We start from the raw sequence: 20,867 nt of genomic DNA on the forward strand, positions 1-20,867 counted from the left end.
AGTTCAAGATAGGTACCGTTTTTATGAAAACATTTTCACTTGGTGAAAATTAATAAAATTTAGTCGTGGAGTTCGATTAAAAATAAGTTTTTCGTACTTTTACTGACTCTATTAACTGTGTGCGTTACTATTTCATGGTTTAACCACAGAACCAACTTTGGTTAATTTTGATATACAGATAGATTATACTTTAGAAAAGGACATAGGCTACGTTGGTTTGCAAAAATATCTTGACAGGGTGTAAAAAGAAAAAAAAATTTTTTTTTAAAGATTGTTAGCAATTTAATTATTAAAATTAATTAATTTAGTCCCATTAGCCCCTCGTGTTAAGCTAAATAAGCTTGTGTTACGAGTGGGCTCACCACAATAGTCGAGCGGCGGTGGGATTCGAACCCGCGTTCCTGGGATCTCGAGTCGGCCACTCCGACCCCTTCACCGATTATATATTGGGAAGCTATCCTTTCTAAAGATAAATATTGCGCAATAATTAGCAACTCAGATCTGGCATATAGTTCCAAAATACGACTGCATCGACCACGGCTCGTTAGCTCAGTGGTAGAGCGCCGATTCCCTTACAATTTAATACGATAAACTTCCATCGGAGGCGAAGGTTCGATTCCTTCACGAGACAACTTTTTTTAATTTTTGCCTGAAAGTTTTGGTGTGAAAATAATCACTACTAGAAAACCTTATTTGTACATACTTATTCTTTTTAAAGGTAGTGTATTTTTATAAAAATAGGTATTTCCACATATTCAGAGTTCGATTGACTTTACATTTTTCATACGTTTTATTAACTCTGTTGGTTTGCTACGATTTCACGCTTCACCTGTAAACCAATTTGTTTAAACTTTATTATAGAAATAGATTACACCTTACAGAATAACTTTAAGCTACCTTAGGTTGCAAAAAAAATGTTGAAGGGGGTGTAAAAAGGGTATATTGGGAAGCTATAATTAAAATATAAAGCTCAAGACAATATTACACAATAATTTGCAACTCAGAACTGGCATATATGTAGTTCCAAAATACGACTGCATCACCCACGGCTCGTTAGCTCAGTGGTAGAGCGCCGATTTCCTCTCTTAAGTATCCAAATATTTTCATCGGAGGCGGAGGTTCGATTCCTTCACGAGTCAATCCTTTTTTTTTTTCAATATTTTTTGTCTATGTTTGTTGATGAGGTGAAGTGTGCCCACTACAGTAGAGACTAAAATTAAATAAGTTGACGATGATGAATATTGATGACATAGAGAAATAATCTAGAAAATTTTTATAAGCTGTTTAGAGTGTCTTTTGTAAGAATCAAAAGTGTAAGAACAAGTAGTGCCTGAGTTTCTTGCGCTGCTTCTTCTCAGCACTGGCCCCTTTATTGTCCCGAAGCAGTGGTAGGGTTAATACTGGAACGTGCTTTAAAAGTCTACTTGCTAAAGTATGTGTTTTAATGAGTGGACTAGTTGTAACAGTGGGATCCAACAGTGGACTTTTAGATGCTGATGATGTAAATTTGTTCCAGTGGTACTTCAGTTTCGGAGCTGCGGTTCCTGACGGTAGACCAGGCCCTGGCTGACCTGGCCCAGTTCATCACCTACGTAAAGAGCAACGACTTCGAAGACGGCCGCTATAGGTACGTGTTTTGTAATCAAAATCAAAAAAATCAAAAATCAAAATCATTTATTCAGTTTAGACCACAAGTGGCACTTATGAACGTCAAAATGTAAATAATAAAAAAAGAAAAGGTAGCCCTTATGGGGCACTTTACATGTCTCCTTATCTTTTGGGCCCTACCAGCGCTTCGAGACAAACATAATGGCAAGTGCTGAGAAGAAACGCCGGAACAAACTCAGTCACCATAGTTGTGTAGTCAGTCAGTCACTCACAATAGTCTGTGAGTCTGTACTAAGTGTTAAGATAGTCCACGCCTATAGAAATTGGCAATACTTTTTGATAAAAAGGTTGAATAGATGTCCATGTTATTCAACTTTTTTATCAAAAACTGTTGACAACAATTTATCCAAGGATCTAATAATTTGAGTGAACATATCTTGTGTTGTTGTTGATTGTTAAAAATTAATCAATGATAATAAGGATACTGAGATAGCATCTACAGTCAGACACTGATTTTATTTTGTTAATAACAAAAAGTGTTTGAACAAACCTAAATAAATATTATCAGCCAATATTTCTAAGACGTAGTGTTGTGGGGGACTAGGTGGACCGACGATCTCGTGAGATTCGCGGGATGTGCCTGGATACAGGCGACGCATGACCGGTCGTTGTGAGAGGCCTTTGTCCAGCAGTGGACGTCAACAACGAACGATGGTTAAAATAAATAAAGGAACTTGGGACCACCTTGGACGTCTTTGGACTCCATAAGTCTGACACCAAGATTGTTGCCTCAGCTGTGACAATCCCCAGAACGGAAAAAGAATCAAAAGCTGTACCAATCACTTCAACTGCACTATTTAACCGCGGTGTTAACAAAGTCAAGTTGATTGGCCCCTGAGTCAGGGCACCTTGCCTTATTACCATCATTGGCTCCTTCCGTCACATCAATTACACACATGCCCGTTCGTTGAAGTTTATTTGGTCATGTTTTTCTTAGAACATTTAGGCTCAGGATTCGCTCAAATTGTTACACTTGTAATCTCATTGAGTTACGTTAAAGCAGCTGTACTCAGTTTAAAACGGAATATAATAGCTTACGTACTTCAAGACAGGATCATGCTTTGTGACCATTTTCAATTAAATTCTAATTCAAACTCTTTATTGCACATTACAAACATAGGGGAGAGTTCGGTATATTGTACCGCCGGGTAAATTGTACCACCCTCATATTTCGTAAAGTATTTATTGAATGTCTGTAATTGCAACACTCAGCGATACACAACTAAAATCAATTAATATCGGCCATGTGGTTTTTGCCGTGACAACAAACACGTGTGTTTTATTTTGAAAAGTATTTTTTCATTGTTTTCAAGTAACTTTTGACAATACATGTTTAGTTTGTAATTTTGTTAAATTTAATCACAGGGTGTTTCTAATATATTATTTAGAAGCGTAAATTAGTGTGGATCACAATTATTTGAAACATTTTTCGGTATTTATAAGCTATATTTTTTACCGATTTTTTAAAAGCACTATCACCTAGTCGGCTAAATTGTACCTCATCAAGTTGTATGGAACTTTACCAAAGGATTTTGAATTTTTTTTTAGTAAATCATATTTTGAAGTTATAATAGCGTAGTTATGTTTGACTAACAATAAATGAAAGCAAAAGACTGCCAAAGTAGATTAGATACAAGTGTGCGTTACGATAATTGGAATTACAAAACTTGTACTCAAAATCGTGATAACGTGTAAAACAATATCGATTGTCTATGTTATTAACTACTATTCCTTTTCGTTTCCTAATTTGTTAAGAATGTATGGTATAATATTTTGCCATAGTTTTTTTATAGGCTTGAAATTTATTGAAATCCAATTTAGTAACCCTGTGGTACAAATTATCGAACCGGTTGGCTAAATTGGACCGAAGCTCTGAACTCGTACTTTGTTGATTTGTGCTAAATATACAACAATCATGTTTATTAATACTTATGAAATAGTAAGTTGAATAATGTATCTTTTATTATATACCATGGACATTAGCAAAAACAAAAGAAAACTATGTGTAATATGGGATTGAAAAAAACTGGTCCAAATTAGCGGACTCTCCCTTATATGTAGCAGCATAGCAGTGGTGGGGTTAATACTGGGACGTGTAAAAGTGTTTTTTAAAAGCCTATGCAAAAATAAGTAAGTTTTAGGAGGTATTTTTTTTATTTGGCAAGTAAACAGCTTTAGAAGCTAAAAATGGACCCAATACGTAAGTCCACCAAAACAACCCTAGAAGTGTAACAGACTTATCAACACAATAAAATGTAAAAGAACTATTAAAAAAGCCTCTATAAATCAGAATTTCACAAGGCAAGGAAAACGCAAGTGTGACATAGATACCTACTTGTAATATAACAAATTGTTCAAATCCAAACCCTGAGCAAGAGAGAAAGGAGGAAAGAAAATCGCTAGTTGTTCAAATCTAAACCCTATTTCAGAAACGCCAAGGTCCTCCACCTGGATACGCGAGCAGTGCCCGCATCTGGTCCACGGCGCCATATCACAAATTGTTCAAATCTAAACCCTATTTCAGAAACGCCAAGGTCCTCCACCTGGATACGCGAGCAGTGCCCGCATCTGGTCCACGGCGCCATATCACAAATTGTTCAAATCTAAACCCTATTCCAGAAACGCCAAGGTCCTCCACCTTGATACGCGATCAGTGCCTGCATCTGGTCCACGGCGCCGTATCACAAACCATTCAAATCTAAACCCTATTCCAGAAACGCCAAGGTCCTCCACCTGGATGTGCGTCCAGTGCCCGCATCTGGTCCATGGCGCCATATCACAAATCATTCAAATCTAAACCCTATTCCAGAAACGCCAAGGTCCTCCTGGTGGGCTGCTCGTACGCGGGCAGCATGGCCACCTGGATGAGGGTTCAGTATCCACACCTGGTCGACGGCGCCTTCTCCGACAGCGGCCCGCTGCATGCGCAGCACGACTTCCCTGGTAAGTAAAAACACGCGCTTGGTTACCTGGTTAACATTGGACAGGTGATTTAAGGCCCACGATTACCCTGGTTAGACCTGGACACGTGATTAAAGGCCTGAAACGTCCTGGGAAGAAGTTTAAAATAATGGACACTTGACTTCCCTGGTCATGATATTGTAACATCCACGTTTTCCCCGGTGAGTAATGAGAATAGATCTAGTTAGTGCTTTTATTTTTTAAGGTTTTGCAAGGATGGGATTATACAATTTCCCTGATAGGAAAGAATAAGAACGGTCAAGTGATATAACTCAACATGGTGTCATAATATGGATTTTTCTTGTTATCTTGTTTCTATGGTCTTTGTGTTTTTTTTTAAATCAAAATCAAATCAAAGCACCTTTCTCTAGAAAGACAATTTGTGGATAGATAAATTAATGTTGACTAACATATGTCTGAATCACTCAATTATAACTACGAGTATTAATTACTCTTGCTCATCACACTATTATAACCCCAAAGGGATTCATACCCCGCAACCCCAGTTACCACTGTAATCCAAACAATACCAGGCAAGCAGCGTTTAATTACAAATTAATAATTTACATGCATGTTATTTGTAAAACATTTAAACTGCAATTTCGCGAATTGGGCAAATGTGAAATTAATTAATTCCCTTAAACTATGCGTCCTTGTTAATTGTGCGATTCGTCGCCACTCGCGTCACTCGAGATTTACTAGTTTCATTAAATGGGAAAATTCTGGGAAAACGGCATTTTCCGGATAAAAGAGCTGACAAAAGTGTTTAAGTGCGTTTTAAACAATTAACAAGAGCTGCAGGTTTTAATTTACGTGCGAGTTTAATTTATTTTGTCGTTGGAAAAACAAGAAAATGGCGAAGTTTTATGGACGTCAAGCCCGATGATTTGCGTATTTACCCTAGCTGCGACGTGTTGAATCTTGACCAGGGCAAATCTTAGTGAATATTTGTGCATTCAAAATTCAGACCTGCATCTGGGTTGTAATTGAACAAATAGGGAAACACATAGTGAAAAGTCTCAATTTATTGTGCGAGTATGAGCTTGTGGGCTGCATTAAATTGTTTCAAAGTTAATGACTGACATAGATGTCTAGAAACAGTTTTATTCCCCAGAATATTTAACTCTACAATTTTGTGTCAAACCTCATGAACCGCCATCAATGTCTCACAACGGTCTTTTACTCTTCAATACCTTTATACCTACTTCACTGTGGTACAATTTTGTGTCAAACTTCTGTCATAGATGTCTGACAATCTTTTACCTCCTCAGAATACCTGACACTGGTACGAACGGCTGCAGTAGCTTTCAGTCAAGTATCATAAGTCAATAGAATGTCTGACAACGTTCTTTTACCTCCCAGAAGTCTGACCGTGGTGGGGAAGTCAGGTATCTGACCGTGGTATGGCAAGTCCCTCGACAGTACGGTTCCACTAGCGTTTAGTCAAACTTCATGAATCGCAACAGATGTCTGACAATTCTTTTACCCCCCAGAATACCTGACGGTGGTGGGGCAAGCCATCGCGTCGCAGGGCGGCAGCGCGTGCTATAACAGCGTGGCGCAGGCTACCGCCGCCGTGGCGCAGCTCCTTACCTCCACGGCAGGCCGGGCTCAGGTCTCGCAGGCTTTCAAGTGAGTTTCAGCTGTATTTTCACTTTACTAGAGTGTATATTTAGATTCAGAGCATGCTGTTATTGTTATGGTATGACCATTTTTCGATTAGCGCAGCCAAGCAAATCTCGCAGACCTTCAAGTAAGTTTCAGCTGTTTGGACTACTTAGGGTAGGGGTTCCCAAACTATGCTTCCTGATGCTCTGGGGCGTCCTGCTCGCGGTTTTATCCCAAATGCGTTGTGACTTGTGAGGCTATCAAAAAAAAGTAGAAAGCTATGAGAGTGGTAATAAAACCTTAAGCCCCGTTTCGAGAAGCTATGCTCAAAAAAGCAAGCTGTGTGGGATACGACTTCGTAGCGCAGATCACCGCTGTAGATGTCCTGGAAATTGTACTACTCAACTTTCACTTGTTGGGTCCATTCGCAGCACAGCTGTAAACCCTAGCTATACAAGTATTGCAGTTTTGTAGACGAGAAAGGTTACTCATGACTCCGGACAGCCTTGTTTAACGCTTATAGCAGCCATCTATAGATGGTTCTATCCACGAAGACGCGCCCCACCAATATTAGTCGAGAGAGGCAAGAAGAAGAGAGTTTGATCCCAGCAATCCGAGCGTCATTATTGTATTGTTCGTGTGCACTTACGGATAATTTAGCGTGTACCGATAACACTCAAACATTAGCGGAAGAATGGTGGGGCGCGTCTTCGTGAAAGGAACGATCTTAATCTATAAAGACCGTTATTATCCTCGCAGCACCTGCACGCCGCTTACGGCGTCGGCGCTGGACCTGGCCACGTTCAGCTGGTCGGGGGTAAATTCTGTGATCTCTCAAAAGCTTTTGACTGCGTAGAACATCAAACGCTAATTCGCAAACTGCACTATTATGGGGTAAAGGACTCGGCTTTGGATTTAATACAATCCTATTTAAACTTTAGAGTTCAAAAAGTTGACATAAATGGTGTTTTGTCTTCTGGGTCACCTGTGAAAATGGGAGTTCCGCAGGGGTCCATTCTGGGTCCATTCTTGTTTCTTATATACATTAATGATCTACCATATTTTGTTAAAGACTCTTGCGAAATCGTGTTATTTGCTGATGACACATCTTTGATTTTTAATATTGATAGAAGTAAAAATAACTTTGACGATGTAAATAATGCACTAACAAGAGTTTTAAGATGGTTCACTACAAATAATCTACAACTGAATGCAAAGAAAACAAAATGTATAAAATTCTCTTTGCCTAACGTAAAAACAATTAGTACCCAAATAGAACTTAATAATAATGCAATCGATCTGGTAGAATCTACTGTATTTCTGGGAATTACCCTGGATTCAAAACTCCAGTGGGGCCCCCATATAGAAACTCTGGCGGGAAAGCTCAGCTCAGCGGCTTTTGCAATAAAAAGGATACGGTCATTAACCGATGTTTCAACAGCTCGCTTAGTCTACTTTAGCTACTTTCATAGCCTAATGTCATATGGAATCATGCTATGGGGCAAAGCTGCAGATTTTGAAACAATATTTATTTTGCAAAAACGTGCCATAAGATACTTGTATAAAATGAAAGCAAGAGCGTCCCTTAGAGAATTGTTTAAAGAAATTGGCATTCTCACGGCCGCTTCACAATACATCTTAAACTGTATTCTATTTATTCAACAAAATATTAATGAATTCAAAAAGAAAAGTGATATTCACCAAATCAATACTAGAAATAAAAATAAATTGGCTATACCCGCTTTTAGACTTAATAAAGTGTTTGCCACCTTTATGGGACAAGGTATCCATTTTTATAACAAAGTCCCTGATAAATATAAAGAGCTACCGTACAATAAATTTAAAGGTATAGTTAAAGATCACATGCTTAAAAAAGCCTATTATACAACTCGAGATTTTCTTAATGATAAGTCATCCTGGGAGTAGGATTATGGTCCTCTCATGCTCGCACTAAAAAGAATTAAAATGAAAAGTAATGTATAAACTAATAATAATTTCTCAAATGTTATAGTGTCATGCTTCTCAATCTGGACTGTTACTTAGCTTTATTATTAGTTTTTTTTTTAAAAGATAACTTGGAATTGTCATTCTCACTAAAATGTCTCTGGGGTGGTGGCGTAGTGAGGCGGGTCGTTACATTCCCTCTAATATGGTCGAGTGAAGCGATGGCTGGTTCACTCGTCATGTCTGTGAACAGGCGCTGCTTTCGGGGACTGGTCAATCCAAGTTATTCCAATTTATGTATGCGAGTCATTTCTACTAGTATTTAAGTGTGTTATCTGTAAGTCTAGATATTAGCACGTCACTACCTTGTTTAATAAACCACGCAATTTTGTATACCCATTCTTATAAGATACACTATACAAGATTGCATGGTAAATTCAGTGAACTGCTCCTGAATCGAATGTACCTACTACTGCTATTTCTATTTATTTATATTAACCGGCAGACAGTGGTGACTGAGTTTGTTGCGGCGCTTCTTCTCAGCACTTGCCAAATGTTGGTCTCGAAGCGCTGGTAGGGTAAAAAGATTATGAGACATGTAGAGGCTCCTTAAGAGCAAAATGACGATTTGTAAGAACTATTTATTAGTCTAAACAAATAAAGAAAATTTTGACTTTGACTTTGACTTTGGGGCTCGTGTACGCGTTCGCGGCGCTCGCGCAGTACGCCGCGCCCGGGGACATACAGGAGGCGTGCACGCAGCTCACCAGCCCTGACATCTGTGAGTGTACCTGTACTTGTAGTAATCATTCATAGGAGAGCGAGAGAGAGACAGAGTATGCTAATTGTGAATCTATCCCTTACTTTCTCTCCTACGCTCTCTCACTCACAATCATAAACTTTATTTATTACAATTCTTTTTTAATTATAAGCTTTCCCATCTTTTTCGCTTGTGACTTCGCCAAAATCAGTATTTTCTTGAAAATCTTCTTCAGCCTTTATGGAACCACGTCTGCCTATCGATCCATTTTAACAAAGTCAAATTCAAAGTCAAAGTGTCTTTATTTGTATAGACTATTTAAATATTACTTTCAAATCGTCAAATACTTTGCTCTTAACTGATTCTAAATACGTGGTTCTAAAAATTCTAAAATTAAGTAGCAGTAGAATGAAGAGAATAAGTCCGCAGAGTTTTATTTTTTGTTGAAACTTCTGTTTTTTATTGCATTTTATTTAACATTATATCAATATGAACGTTCATCATATTTTAGCTTTTTCTAAGTTTTTACTCTTCTGCAGCGGACCCCGTGGAGCGCCTAGCACAATGGACTCTCCAGCAGTTCCCGGGCGAATCCTGCATCGAGACCAGATTCTCCGAGCTCATACAGATCTACTCCAACACCAGTTTCGACTCACCGATCGCTACTGGTACGTACCCTTCATCATCAGGTCACTACAGGAGACCTATCTATTTTACCAGAGGCAAAAATGAAGGTGGTGGTGGAATAGTACAAGGTGGACCGACGACATCGTAAAGGTAGCAGGGAAGCGCCGGACGCAGGTCGCTACCAATCGATCAAAGTGGAAAGCATTTGGGGAGGCCTATGTTCAGCAGTGGACGTCCTGTGGCTGAAATGATGATGATGAAAAATGAAGGTCTCATATTTCTTCATCTGTGCCTTTTAAACTCGTAAGTATGTGAATACGCAGTGCTCTTGATTATAGGTAGAAGCCTATGGTTATAGGTTTACATTTACAAATTGGGAAGCTTTGTGTGTTGAAAACATAAATATTAAATATTTCATGAGTTAGGAATTGGGACTTAAAAAAAATTTGGGATGTTTATTAAGAAGTCTAATTTATATCAAAACTAGCTTTCCGCCCGCGGCTTCGCCCTCGTGGAATTTCGTTTGTTAAATTTTCCTGAATTTTCTTTGCTATAAACCTCACGGAGCCCGAGACCTTTCCAACGAATGCAAAACCGTGGAAATCGGTTCGTGCGTTCTGGAGTTATAGCGTTGGGAAGGAAAACCCGACTTATTTTTACCTATATAGTAGATATAAGGTACTCCTGACTACATGTTTTACTTACATTAAGGACTTCCTTCTAATTTGGTTTGGTACTAATTACCTGTAGATAGGTTTTTAACTTGATAATTCAGTCAAATCGAGAGCTTCCCATTGTTTACAAACGAGACTCACTTTTGAATTGATTCGCCTTCAATACAGATTTCCTTCAGCTTTACCCAGCAGTATTCTTGTACTGAATTCATTAAGCCGTCCGGTTTGCTCGGAATATGAAATATGTAAAGCTGCTAATAGCGTCGCGTAATACTATGGAAATCCGTCCACTTTGCCACTTAGCTCTTTTCTGCGAGTGATTTATTAATTATTAAACTCTTATCGCGGGTTGTTTTTCGGGACGAAATGTTGTTTAGTCCGGGCGACAAAAGAACTGAAACACTGCTCTACCAATTTCATAATATTTATACACCGTGTTACTTTGCATTCTTGCCATATTCACAGAGATAAAAGTAGAGAACAATACCTATTATTTAAGATAAACAAGAGACTCCCATAAAGAAAGTACACTGAGTTTTTAGTAAATTTGGTTTTGCAGTACAAATTGGAATAAACCAATTTTGTCTCACACGTTCTACAGGTGCAAGTGGAATAAACCTAGTGGGCGTGGCTTAGTTCTTATTAATCTGTGATGTTTTATGGCTCTGGGTACCAGCCTTTTTATCCAGTCATAATATGTAATTATTTTATAATACTCTTCAGTTGATTTTAGATTTTTCTTTCTACTTTACGGGCTTAGGACCGTCAAAAATACGTAATAATTATTAGGCTTTTAATTAATTTATAATAACATTGTTCCCTATTTTTACAAATTAATAAATTAAGTATGAAATGAAATCACCTTATTCACAATTAATTATTTATTTATAAGTTCCTACTTACAAAGAAGCAAGTGTTCAAAGAGTCCTCCGTTCTGATGATGGCACAGTCTAGCACAGCGAAGCGTAGGTATTTCGCTTTAGTTTTCGCAACACATAAACGTTTTGTCTCACAGTTTCGCTGAAACAATCCTTTTACGTAACACGTTTACACTATTTATCTCTTCTGCGCATACCAAGTCGTTTCAAGTCACTCCAAAAATAATAGTCCATTGGTGTTAGGTCCGAGGATCGTGGTGGCCAAGCTACTGGACCCCCTCGTCCAATCCACTGTTCACCAAACGTATTATTCGCGCACTTGACGTCCTTATTGAGGGGGAGCACCATCCTGCTGGTAGTAGAGCATTTGGTGTAACGCTAAGGGTACGTCATCAAGCATTTCGTCTAAGACGTCTTGCAGACACTCCAAGCACCATGTTGATTAAATTATTCGTTGTTTGAATACACTTCAGTCATTTTTGTATTATTTTAATGTGATTTGTGATTGATGGATTTCTCAGTTTTTTACAAGTGTCAAAAAGACATTTTAAATACAATAGATTGCAATAGATATTTAAAAATACAATAAAAAGTAAAAAAGTCTCCATCGCCATCGCTAACAAGTGATGTGCATGCGTTACGATAATTAGTGATGTGTTTAACAGATTGTCGATAAAATAAAATATTCAAAATTAAAAATCAAAATTTTCGGGCATTATTTTTTAACGGATTTGTGTTCAGTATCAGTAATATAGTTACCTCTGTAAATATGGCAAGAATGCAAAGTAACACCCTGTATTTTAATTTGTTATTGCTGAACGAATCAATCTTATTTTTATATTTGGAAACAATATTTTTGCAACACTTTACCGTACCCTGGATTCAGAATAAAATCGTGGATTTACTGTCTGCTTTTTCCCAAACTACTGAAAATCACGACTTTTAACTGTAAAAGTCGTGAAACTGTAAAAGTACCTTTAAAACTTTGCCAACTTTGCAAATGACATCGAATCAAAGAGTTGGCGCTCTGCCGCTGGTGCGTTTACTCTCAATGGAGTGGCAAGGGGTGCCAAAATAACTAAGTAACGTAATAATAATATGATGAAAGTTTCTATGAAAAGTCAAAATGGTAATAAAAAACAATGTCTTCTTAATAATCTGCTTTTATCAATCCTAACAATCTCTTTATGCTCTTAAAAATTATTTCCTACTTCAAATTTTGTTGTATAATGTCAGTCTGCGTATAATTTACGAATTAAAATTCGGCGTTGGATTGCTTCTCCAGCGCCCGGTCTAGAAGGCTTGTAGGGAATTTATCGGGAATATTCGGGAAACTTATCGACGCCCATTTGCATGATTTCTGGCGTTAATTTATGCCGCCGACGAGTGGGGCCGATTAGCATAGACGCTGGTTAGTTTATGAGGAGAGATTATGGCGAAAACAATTTTTAGGATGTATTTTTTGTGAAGTACTTTTGAATATGAAGTAGCCTTTAATTCTTAGGGTGACAAATACTGTTCGTCATCATCAGCTTATAGAAATTCAGCAGTTAATGCTAAACTAGACCACCTCCAATACGCGGCATTTTGCTATGTCCTTGGATTGTCGTATCTAACTTTATTTAGTGACCTTTCGTCCTCATTATCTCCACCTAAATGTAGAACTACAGCATAGTCTATTAAATTAAATTACATTTTGTTACATTAATTATCGTTCGTTTAAGCCATGGTTTCAGCCACTGCTGAACAAAAGATTGACTCACGGATTTCCACAAAGAAAAATTTAATTATTGTAAAAACATTTATTGTCAACAGCTTAATTTTCCATCGGTACTCAAGCAAGTAGATTTTCCTTGTATAAAATGTACAATACCCATAATGTAAATATAAGAGATTTGGCAGCCTACTTCCGCTTTGTTGACGTTGCGGGTAGTTCCAATCTGATCCGCGGAATATTAATAAACCAGACCATAATGAATGCATCGGAACATCTGTCTTGGCGCACGGCAGCGCAGCGCCAAGTTCCAAGCTGTCTGCATTGGAGATGCATGCTAATAGATAGCTTGGATAACATTGTACGTAAAAAGAGACATATAGATTGGAAGTGTAGCGAGTAGGTATTTGTGATATTTTATATTTATTTAAGTGTTTCATTGCGGTATGGCGAAGGGTGTTGCCAACCACACTGTATGACTAATCATTTCGTTTATTTTAGTAACGGCTGTGGTTCTAGTAACAATATAAAATAGGTAAAGTGAATCTTGTTCGATTTTGTTTGTGCGACAACCAATATCAATTACCTTGTGCCTTTTATTAACATTCACGACCGGCTGTGGTTTAGATTACACGATATATTTGGTAACCGGAAGCCACTTGCTAAACTATCCCGGTTTTGTTAGGATTTTGTTGTTTGTACTGGATGAATAATTGCTCAACAAACAAATAAGAAGACATGTTGTGAGAAATAAGGCCTTAAGACTCACAAATGTTTGTTTCCAGTTATGTCTTCAATTATCTACTTCAAGTTCGCCGTCCGCCGCGGCAGTGTGTAGCGTGGCGTCCGCGAGCGACATTTGATTTGTAGATCGTCGCCAGCTACAATCCGCTGTATTCATTAAGGCTCGGGGCAGCTGCTCCGCCGTTTGTCAGCTTGATCTGCTGAAACAACTTGTTACGGTGTTGTTGACGTTTGTGAAAAGATTTGCTTAAATAATTAACGATTTTTACCTTCCTAAGTTAATGTAGAACTTAAACGAATTAAAGTCGTTGATATAGCCCAACGGATTAGCAAGCTGAAATGGCAATGAGCAGGGCATATAGTACGCAGAACTGACGGCCGATAAGGCAACAATACAAGGTTCTGGAGTTTCCGACCTTCACCAGATCGTCAGTCTACCTTAAGGAGGTGCTGCCCTCAATTTTGTTCCTAAATACTATTAATTTTTATAATTATTATTCATATTTGATTATTGTTGTTAATACTCTAAAATGGAATGATAATTTTAAATATTCCCATATAGTCCTCCAACTAATTGCTTGCGTTGGGAATGGGTTCACCACATCAGAGGTACATGTTTATTATTTAAAATAATGTTGAATGGGTTTGCTCACGACCTGATCCAAAACATAAACATGTCAAAGAGTGTGTTGGAGACAAAAACATGCAAGAAAGGTAAGAACCTGGCAAATAATTAATTAAAAGTTAGTTAAAAGCAATTGGAGCACAATTCATTATTGGTACAATCCTGGTTATATAACAGAGTACCTAGTTAGTACCTAAGCTTGAACAAAAGACAACAAGTGATTCATTGCATTAATTATCGCCACAATTGCCTGCTAATTGGCATCGCTTTACAATTTATTTCGAGTAAAACTGACTCTGCCAGTCCTTAGATTTACTGAATGGAAAATAAGTTCATGTTTAATCATTTTAAAGGCGACTTATGAAAGAAAACGTGTACTTATTATATCATCATGCCGTGGGAATGTGATAATAAGCTTCTTTCATATTATATTAAAGCAGTGGTTCTTAACCGGTGGTCCGCGGACCACTGGTGGTCCCTGGAGACATTCCAAGTGGTCCACGAAGTGCACTTGCACACCTTGGTTAAAAACACTTTTCACTGATTTTTGCAGTCAAACTGGTTTTGACCGATTATGAGGTGGTCCCTGACAAGTCAGAAATTTGGTAAAATGGTCCCTCATGACTTAAAGGTTAAGAACCACTGTATTAAAGCATCTTTTTTCATTCTAACATTGTGCTATAAATTAGAATTAACAGCTATTTATAGCAAACTTCGCCGTCTGTGTACCAGAGCTACGTGCTACGGCGTCGTAGTAGGTACATATCGCGCGCGTGTTCTCCTTTAGAGACGGGGTAAAAAAACTATCCTATGTTTTCCTTGGGTCTCAAACTGTCTCTATAGCTTCCATCTAAACCGATTCAGTGATTACCGTGCCAAAAGGTAACAAAGTTTCTTCCGCCACTGATCTGTACCAGCCGATACGTACTTAGTCCCGAAGTGGTGAAGGGCAAGCTATATTTGGGGCGTGTGTTTGTGCCCTGAAAAGGGTTTAGATAATAAAGGTCTAGATTAATGAGGGCTATCGTTTTTATACTTAACAGTTGGCACCCCTGGCGATTGACAGGACCTTACTCTACAGTGGCGCCATCTTGATGAGGGCAAATGCGATAGTCCTCCTACCACCTTAGCGCTCACCAGTTGGCGCCACTGTCTTCGCTACTAGCAAGTGACAGGACCTTACTCTACAGTGGCGCTAACTGGTGAGCGCTAAAACGATAGCCCTCATTGAGTCAGTGCCCGAAGAACGGCACGGGAGGGTGTTGTTGTGACGCCAAACGTCAGCGAGACTTCAGATCTCCTTCAGATTTGTATGCTCTGTCAAGTCATAATATTATGTCAATGTCACCCCTCCCGTGCCGCTCCCGTACCTCAGGCACTGGCTCTAGGAAACAACAGACTTTCGCTTATCATAATAATGTAGATTTTATACTATTCTGCCCGCAGGCCGGGCGTGGCTCTACCAGACCTGTGTGGAGTACGGCTGGTACCAGTCCACCGCCGGCGAGTCGCAGCCCTTCGGTTCTGGCGTGCCTGTAGAGTACTTCCAACAGATGTGCACCGACTTCTTCTCCTCCTTGTGAGTATATTACATGATATAGGATGTAGATGTAAGAGGCGACTTAGGGACTACATATCAAACAGAGAACGGGTAGCAGCGCTCTCTGAAAAACATCAATCTTTTAAACTGCGATCTCCAACCCGCCTGCCAAGCGTGGAGATTATGGCAAAACCCTCCACTATAGTGGAGGAGGCTCATAGTCTAGCAGTGGACTGTAAAGGGCTGTTGATGATGGTAGGATGTAAGGAACAAGCTTACTAGCACGAAAGTATGCCTTTATTGTACAATTAATGCTACTTAATATCGTGGGTGTCGAAACATTGCTAATTAATTTAAGCATAACATTTTATGACGATTTTTAACTGTACTACTTTAATGTTAAAACATGATAACCAAATGGAAGAAACGCAGAAAATAAAGTTTCCTTGAAAATTACTCTAGTTTTCAACTGAAAATCGACGTGCTGAAAATCGATTTTTCAGTTTGACGAATTATTTTACGCCCTAGTAATGTTTGTCATATTCTATTCTTATTTTGAACTTTCCGGAAATGAGGATATAAAACCATTCGTTCTGCCTAAATATCTTTAATTTCATTCAGTCCTTAAAACTCCAATAACATTTCTGATAGACGAGATCCGAAACAAAAAGATAGATAATAAACTCAAAGTAGGTACTTAGCTAGGTAAACGACATCTTAATTTTATTAATCGGTACGTTTAGTTTTAATTAAATATGTTACAAGGGCCTAAACATAACAAAGTAATAATGTATCAGCTTCAACTCAATTCCAAGTAAATTTAATTGAAGTCTCAAAGGTCTTTAACCATCTGTTTCTGTAATAATTACGTGTAAGTACCTATTACGTTTTATTGGATTCGTGGGAAATGTGTCATCGGTAAGTAAATAAAATTAAATAATTCAGAAGAAACAGACTCATCATTGACTTTAAAATACAGGAAATGATTTTAGCTTTATAACTAGCTTTCCACCCGCGGCTTCGACCGCGTGGAATTTTGTCTGTTACAGAAAAACTTTATCACGCGCGTCCCTGTTTCAAAAACCGGGATAAAGACTATCCTATGTCCTTTCCCGGGACTCAAACTATCTCTATGCCACTTCAAAATCGGTTCAGTGGTTTAGGCGTGAAAGCAAAACAGACAGACAGACAGAGTTACTTTCGCATTTATAATATTAGTATAGATAGTATAGATTAAAACCACTTAATTTTTACGAGATAAATTCTGTGCTAAAATAACTAAACCTCATCATCTAAAACTATGTAAAATTTGGTAGGTATACATAATTTTCGATCGTAAGTAAGCTAGCTACCGCCTTTAAGTTTAACCCCGCCACAACCAAAAATGAAATACTAGGAACCTATTTCTTTATTAAAACAGCTAAACTAATAAATAATAAAGAATCAACTTAGGTTACTAAATGTTACGAGTAGGTATACCTTCATAACGCTTTGTGAGCTTACTACAATAGGTAGGTATTTATAAGATGTACGTCAACTTCGTTATTTTGATTAAATAAACAATTAATTGTCTTTTGTAGTATTTCTTTACCACAAATCATGCCACTGAAAAACGCACGTAACGTGATTATTCATTTGTTATTGCAGGATGATGAATAATTATGATTTGTTTTAGGTATTTTTACGTTATGAATGGATAACCATTACTGTGGTTATATCTACTTATATACCTTTTAGAAATCTTCCAGGAATCTTTAAAAGTTATGCCAAGAGTGGGTGAGGCTAAATATTAAGTAAGTGAAATTCGAGGAATTCGGTACAAATAATTATGTTACAACCGAAATAGAGCACGTCACTAAGTAATTAATCATTAAATTTAGTTACCTAACAGCATAATAATGTTTTTCTTATTGTTTCGAATAGAATAATTTAAACAATTGTACGACGAAACGGGATGTTTGTGTTAATGTTAATTTTTAAAACACGTTTACGTACTACTAGTACGATAGGGGACCGTAAGAAATCTTACGTCACTTCAATAAGTTCAGAAAACTTGTACTAAGCATGGAACAATTAATTAATAAACTCCGATTTGGCCGAGAGTACAAACAATTTTACCAGGGAGTTTATCTTAGTATCGAGTGACGTAGGGTATCTTACGGTCCCCTCTCGTACTATAACGGGATCATTGTCCTTAAAAAAAACAGATCCTGCAAAAAACGGGATAACTCCTTGGGAAAGAGCCCTTCATCATCATCTTCATCATCTCAGTCATAGGACGTCCACTGCTGAACATAGGTTATTTTATGCTGCCCGGTTGGTAGCGACCTGCGTCAAACGCTTTCCTGCTACCTTTATGATGTCGTCGGTCCACCTTGTGGGTGGACGTCACACGCTGCGTTTTCCGGTACGCGGCCTCCACTCCAGAACCTTGCTGCGCCATCGGCCGTCAGTTCCGCGTACTATGTGCCCTGCCCATTGCCACTTCAGCTTGCTGATCCGTCGGGCTATGTCAGCGATTTTGGTTCGTTTACGGATCTCCTCATTTCTGATTCGATCTCGTAAAGAAAGAAAGAGCTCTTACCTAGAACTTTTTTTTACAATAATTTATTTTCACAGCTTTGACGCCAACCGCACGCAGTACGGCATCAGTCGTACCAACCTATTCTTCGGGGGCCTGACGCAGCTGCCCGACCGCGTCATCACTGTACAGGGGCAGTTCGACCCGTGGCATCCCATGGGCCCAGGAGCGGAGCACGCCCGTCCCACCGCCCCTGTACACTTTGTGCCGGAAATATCGCACTGTAGGATTATTTAGTGAGTGGTTTAAAGTTTAAACTTATTTATATACCTACTCATTAATACCTATGGGCCTCAGAATGTACATGGACAAGACAAAAATCATATCTAGTGTCCGTGTTGCACCCACTCCTCTGAAGGTTGGAGACTACACTCGAAGTTGTTGACAATTATTATGTATACCTGGGACAAACAGTCCAGTTAGGTAGGTCCAACTTCGAGAAAGAGGTCAATCGTCGAATCCAACTCGGATGGGCAGCGTTCGGGAAGCTTCGCGATATACTCACGTCCGAAATACCGCAGTGTCTCAAGTCAAAAGTCTTTGACCAGTGTGTGTTGCCAGTGATGGTATACGGATCTGAGACGTGGTCGCTTACTATGGGCCTCATAAGAAGGCTCAAGGTCACTCAAAGGGCGATGGAGCGGGCTATGCTCGGAGTTTGTTAACTGCTCTCGCCAGCTATGTGCCGGCTAACTGCTCTCGCCAGCTATGTGCCGGTTAACTGCTCTCGCCAGCTATGTGCCGGTTAACTGCTCTCTACGGCTATGTGCCGGCTAACTGCTCTCGCCAGCTATGTGCCGGTTAACTACTCTCGACAGCTACGTGCCGGTTAACTGCTCTCGCCAGCTATGTGCCGGTTAACTGCTCTTGCCAGCTATATGCCAGCTAACTGCTCTCGACAGCTATGTACTTAAATGTAATTTTCATTCCAGTTCCCTAAACAACAGCGAGACGGAGTCAGTCCGCGAGGTGAAGCTGCACGTCATCAACTTCATGAACGAAATCGTGCACGGCGTGATGGACGCCGGCGCCGAGCGAGCCGCCCTGTCGCTGGTACTGTTGCTAGGAGTGGCTCTCAGCTTGCTGTAGATAGTGTATTATAGGTAAAGCCCGGTCCGTGAGCACGTAGAATTTTGTCCACTGACCCCTAGCTACCCATCCTTATCGCTCGCGCGTAATTATATCGCTGTCGCGACTGTGCGACTGGCACCTGCAGTGAGTGTGCGAGCGCGATAGCAACATAATTACGCGCGAGCGATAAGGATGGGTAGCTAGGGGTCATTAGACAAAATTCTACGTGCACACGGTCCAGACTATAGAAGTAATGCATGTCCAATGAAATTGTTGGAAGTCCACAAATTGCAACCGCAGATGCTTGCCTACGTAGATTTTTTTAACACGTAAGTACTTAGGCCCGGTTTTTGATTCGTAGTTAAAATAACAAATTGTTAAATTTTGCTACTAATGGTTAAATATTAACAAAATGTAAATTAATAGTTAAAAAATGTACTAAAAGTCAAGCTAACCATTGTTCGAAAAACATTTTTTTCTGTTATTTAACCACATGTCATTGATCATGAATCAAAAAACTGGGCCTGAGTAGTGCAAAACCTGATATTGGTAACTAATTTATTTAACAAGTAGGTATTTTGTAGCGTCTGAGCTTTTTTGGTGAATTTCAATTATATTAGGCTGCCTAAGTATCAAAATTAACGCCATTTGCCGGCTTCGAACTCAAATTGATTTTCTTCCCACGCTGTCCACATTAGTTATTGCAAAAAACTTTTCCTTGAAACGCTGGTACTCAATGCTTCCAGTGTGCTCACCATGAGTTTACGTTAAGTATGCTCGCTAGCGAGTACGTCAAAAAAAACTATGAAGATTTTATTTCTCGAAAGTAGCCGCTAGGGACGATGCACAGTATGTCGTACATTTTAAGGTCATTTTTTTACGCAGTTGCTAGCGAGCACACCTAACGTAAACTCATGGTAAGCACACAGATAATGTGTTGAGGTGAGTTTCGTTATTTTAGTGCCTAGTTGACCTGTCCTTTTAGTTTAGATATTCCCCTCCTTGAATAGTGACTGATATTATGCTTTGAGGTAGCGGGATACTAAAATAAGAGCTAATAGGAAGGGCAGTGGTCACAAGTTATGGCCAACGTGGGAAGAAATCAACCGATTTCTTATTACCAAGGGTTTTAAAATAATGCATTCAACAACACAGGTAAAGCTGTTACTAACCTAAGATAAATATTAAAGCATGTTTTATACTTTCTAATTAAATACTTGACTTCTCTTAATTCTTGTAGTTTAGAAATTCCTTTCCTTGTGGAAATTGTAGATTTAGTTGTGTAGTTTGTCTTTTGAGTAACACTATTTACTGTAGCAGTTACAAAAAAAAATTGTGATTTTATGCATTTTTTGACGACAAAAATAAAGATTGCGTTTTGCGGAATTGATCCCTATACTGTTGACATAAGGTTGAAATTAATCTTATATTTCGACAGGTTCTTGTAAAGGTAAGTGAAAGAAAACTCGGTA

At 38.8% G+C, this 20,867-nt stretch overlaps 1 protein-coding gene and 1 non-coding gene across 2 annotated transcripts in view; both read left to right on the forward strand.

Moving 5' to 3' along the window:
* LOC114359187 (putative serine protease K12H4.7) overlaps positions 1 to 19,512 on the forward strand; it is a 36,287-nt gene extending 16,775 nt beyond the window's left edge. The window contains exons 4-12 of the mRNA XM_028313509.1: positions 1,517 to 1,627; positions 4,478 to 4,611; positions 6,123 to 6,261; positions 6,997 to 7,054; positions 8,857 to 8,962; positions 9,481 to 9,609; positions 15,650 to 15,782; positions 18,363 to 18,560; positions 19,257 to 19,512. Of these exons, the coding sequence (XP_028169310.1) occupies positions 1,517 to 1,627; positions 4,478 to 4,611; positions 6,123 to 6,261; positions 6,997 to 7,054; positions 8,857 to 8,962; positions 9,481 to 9,609; positions 15,650 to 15,782; positions 18,363 to 18,560; positions 19,257 to 19,413 (1,165 nt within the window). The 3' untranslated portion in view covers positions 19,414 to 19,512. The remainder of the gene's footprint in view (positions 1 to 1,516; positions 1,628 to 4,477; positions 4,612 to 6,122; positions 6,262 to 6,996; positions 7,055 to 8,856; positions 8,963 to 9,480; positions 9,610 to 15,649; positions 15,783 to 18,362; positions 18,561 to 19,256) is intronic.
* On the forward strand, positions 1,048 to 1,139 carry TRNAR-CCU (transfer RNA arginine (anticodon CCU)). The gene is made up of 2 exons: positions 1,048 to 1,083; positions 1,105 to 1,139. It is a non-coding gene; the product is annotated as a tRNA-Arg (tRNA).
* Positions 19,513 to 20,867: the final 1,355 nt, after the last annotated feature.

The sequence above is a fragment of the Ostrinia furnacalis genome, unplaced genomic scaffold (genome assembly GCF_004193835.3).
Source record: "Ostrinia furnacalis isolate ACB-3 unplaced genomic scaffold, ASM419383v2 OfSCF0060, whole genome shotgun sequence".
Classification (NCBI taxonomy): Eukaryota; Metazoa; Arthropoda; class Insecta; order Lepidoptera; family Crambidae; genus Ostrinia; species Ostrinia furnacalis.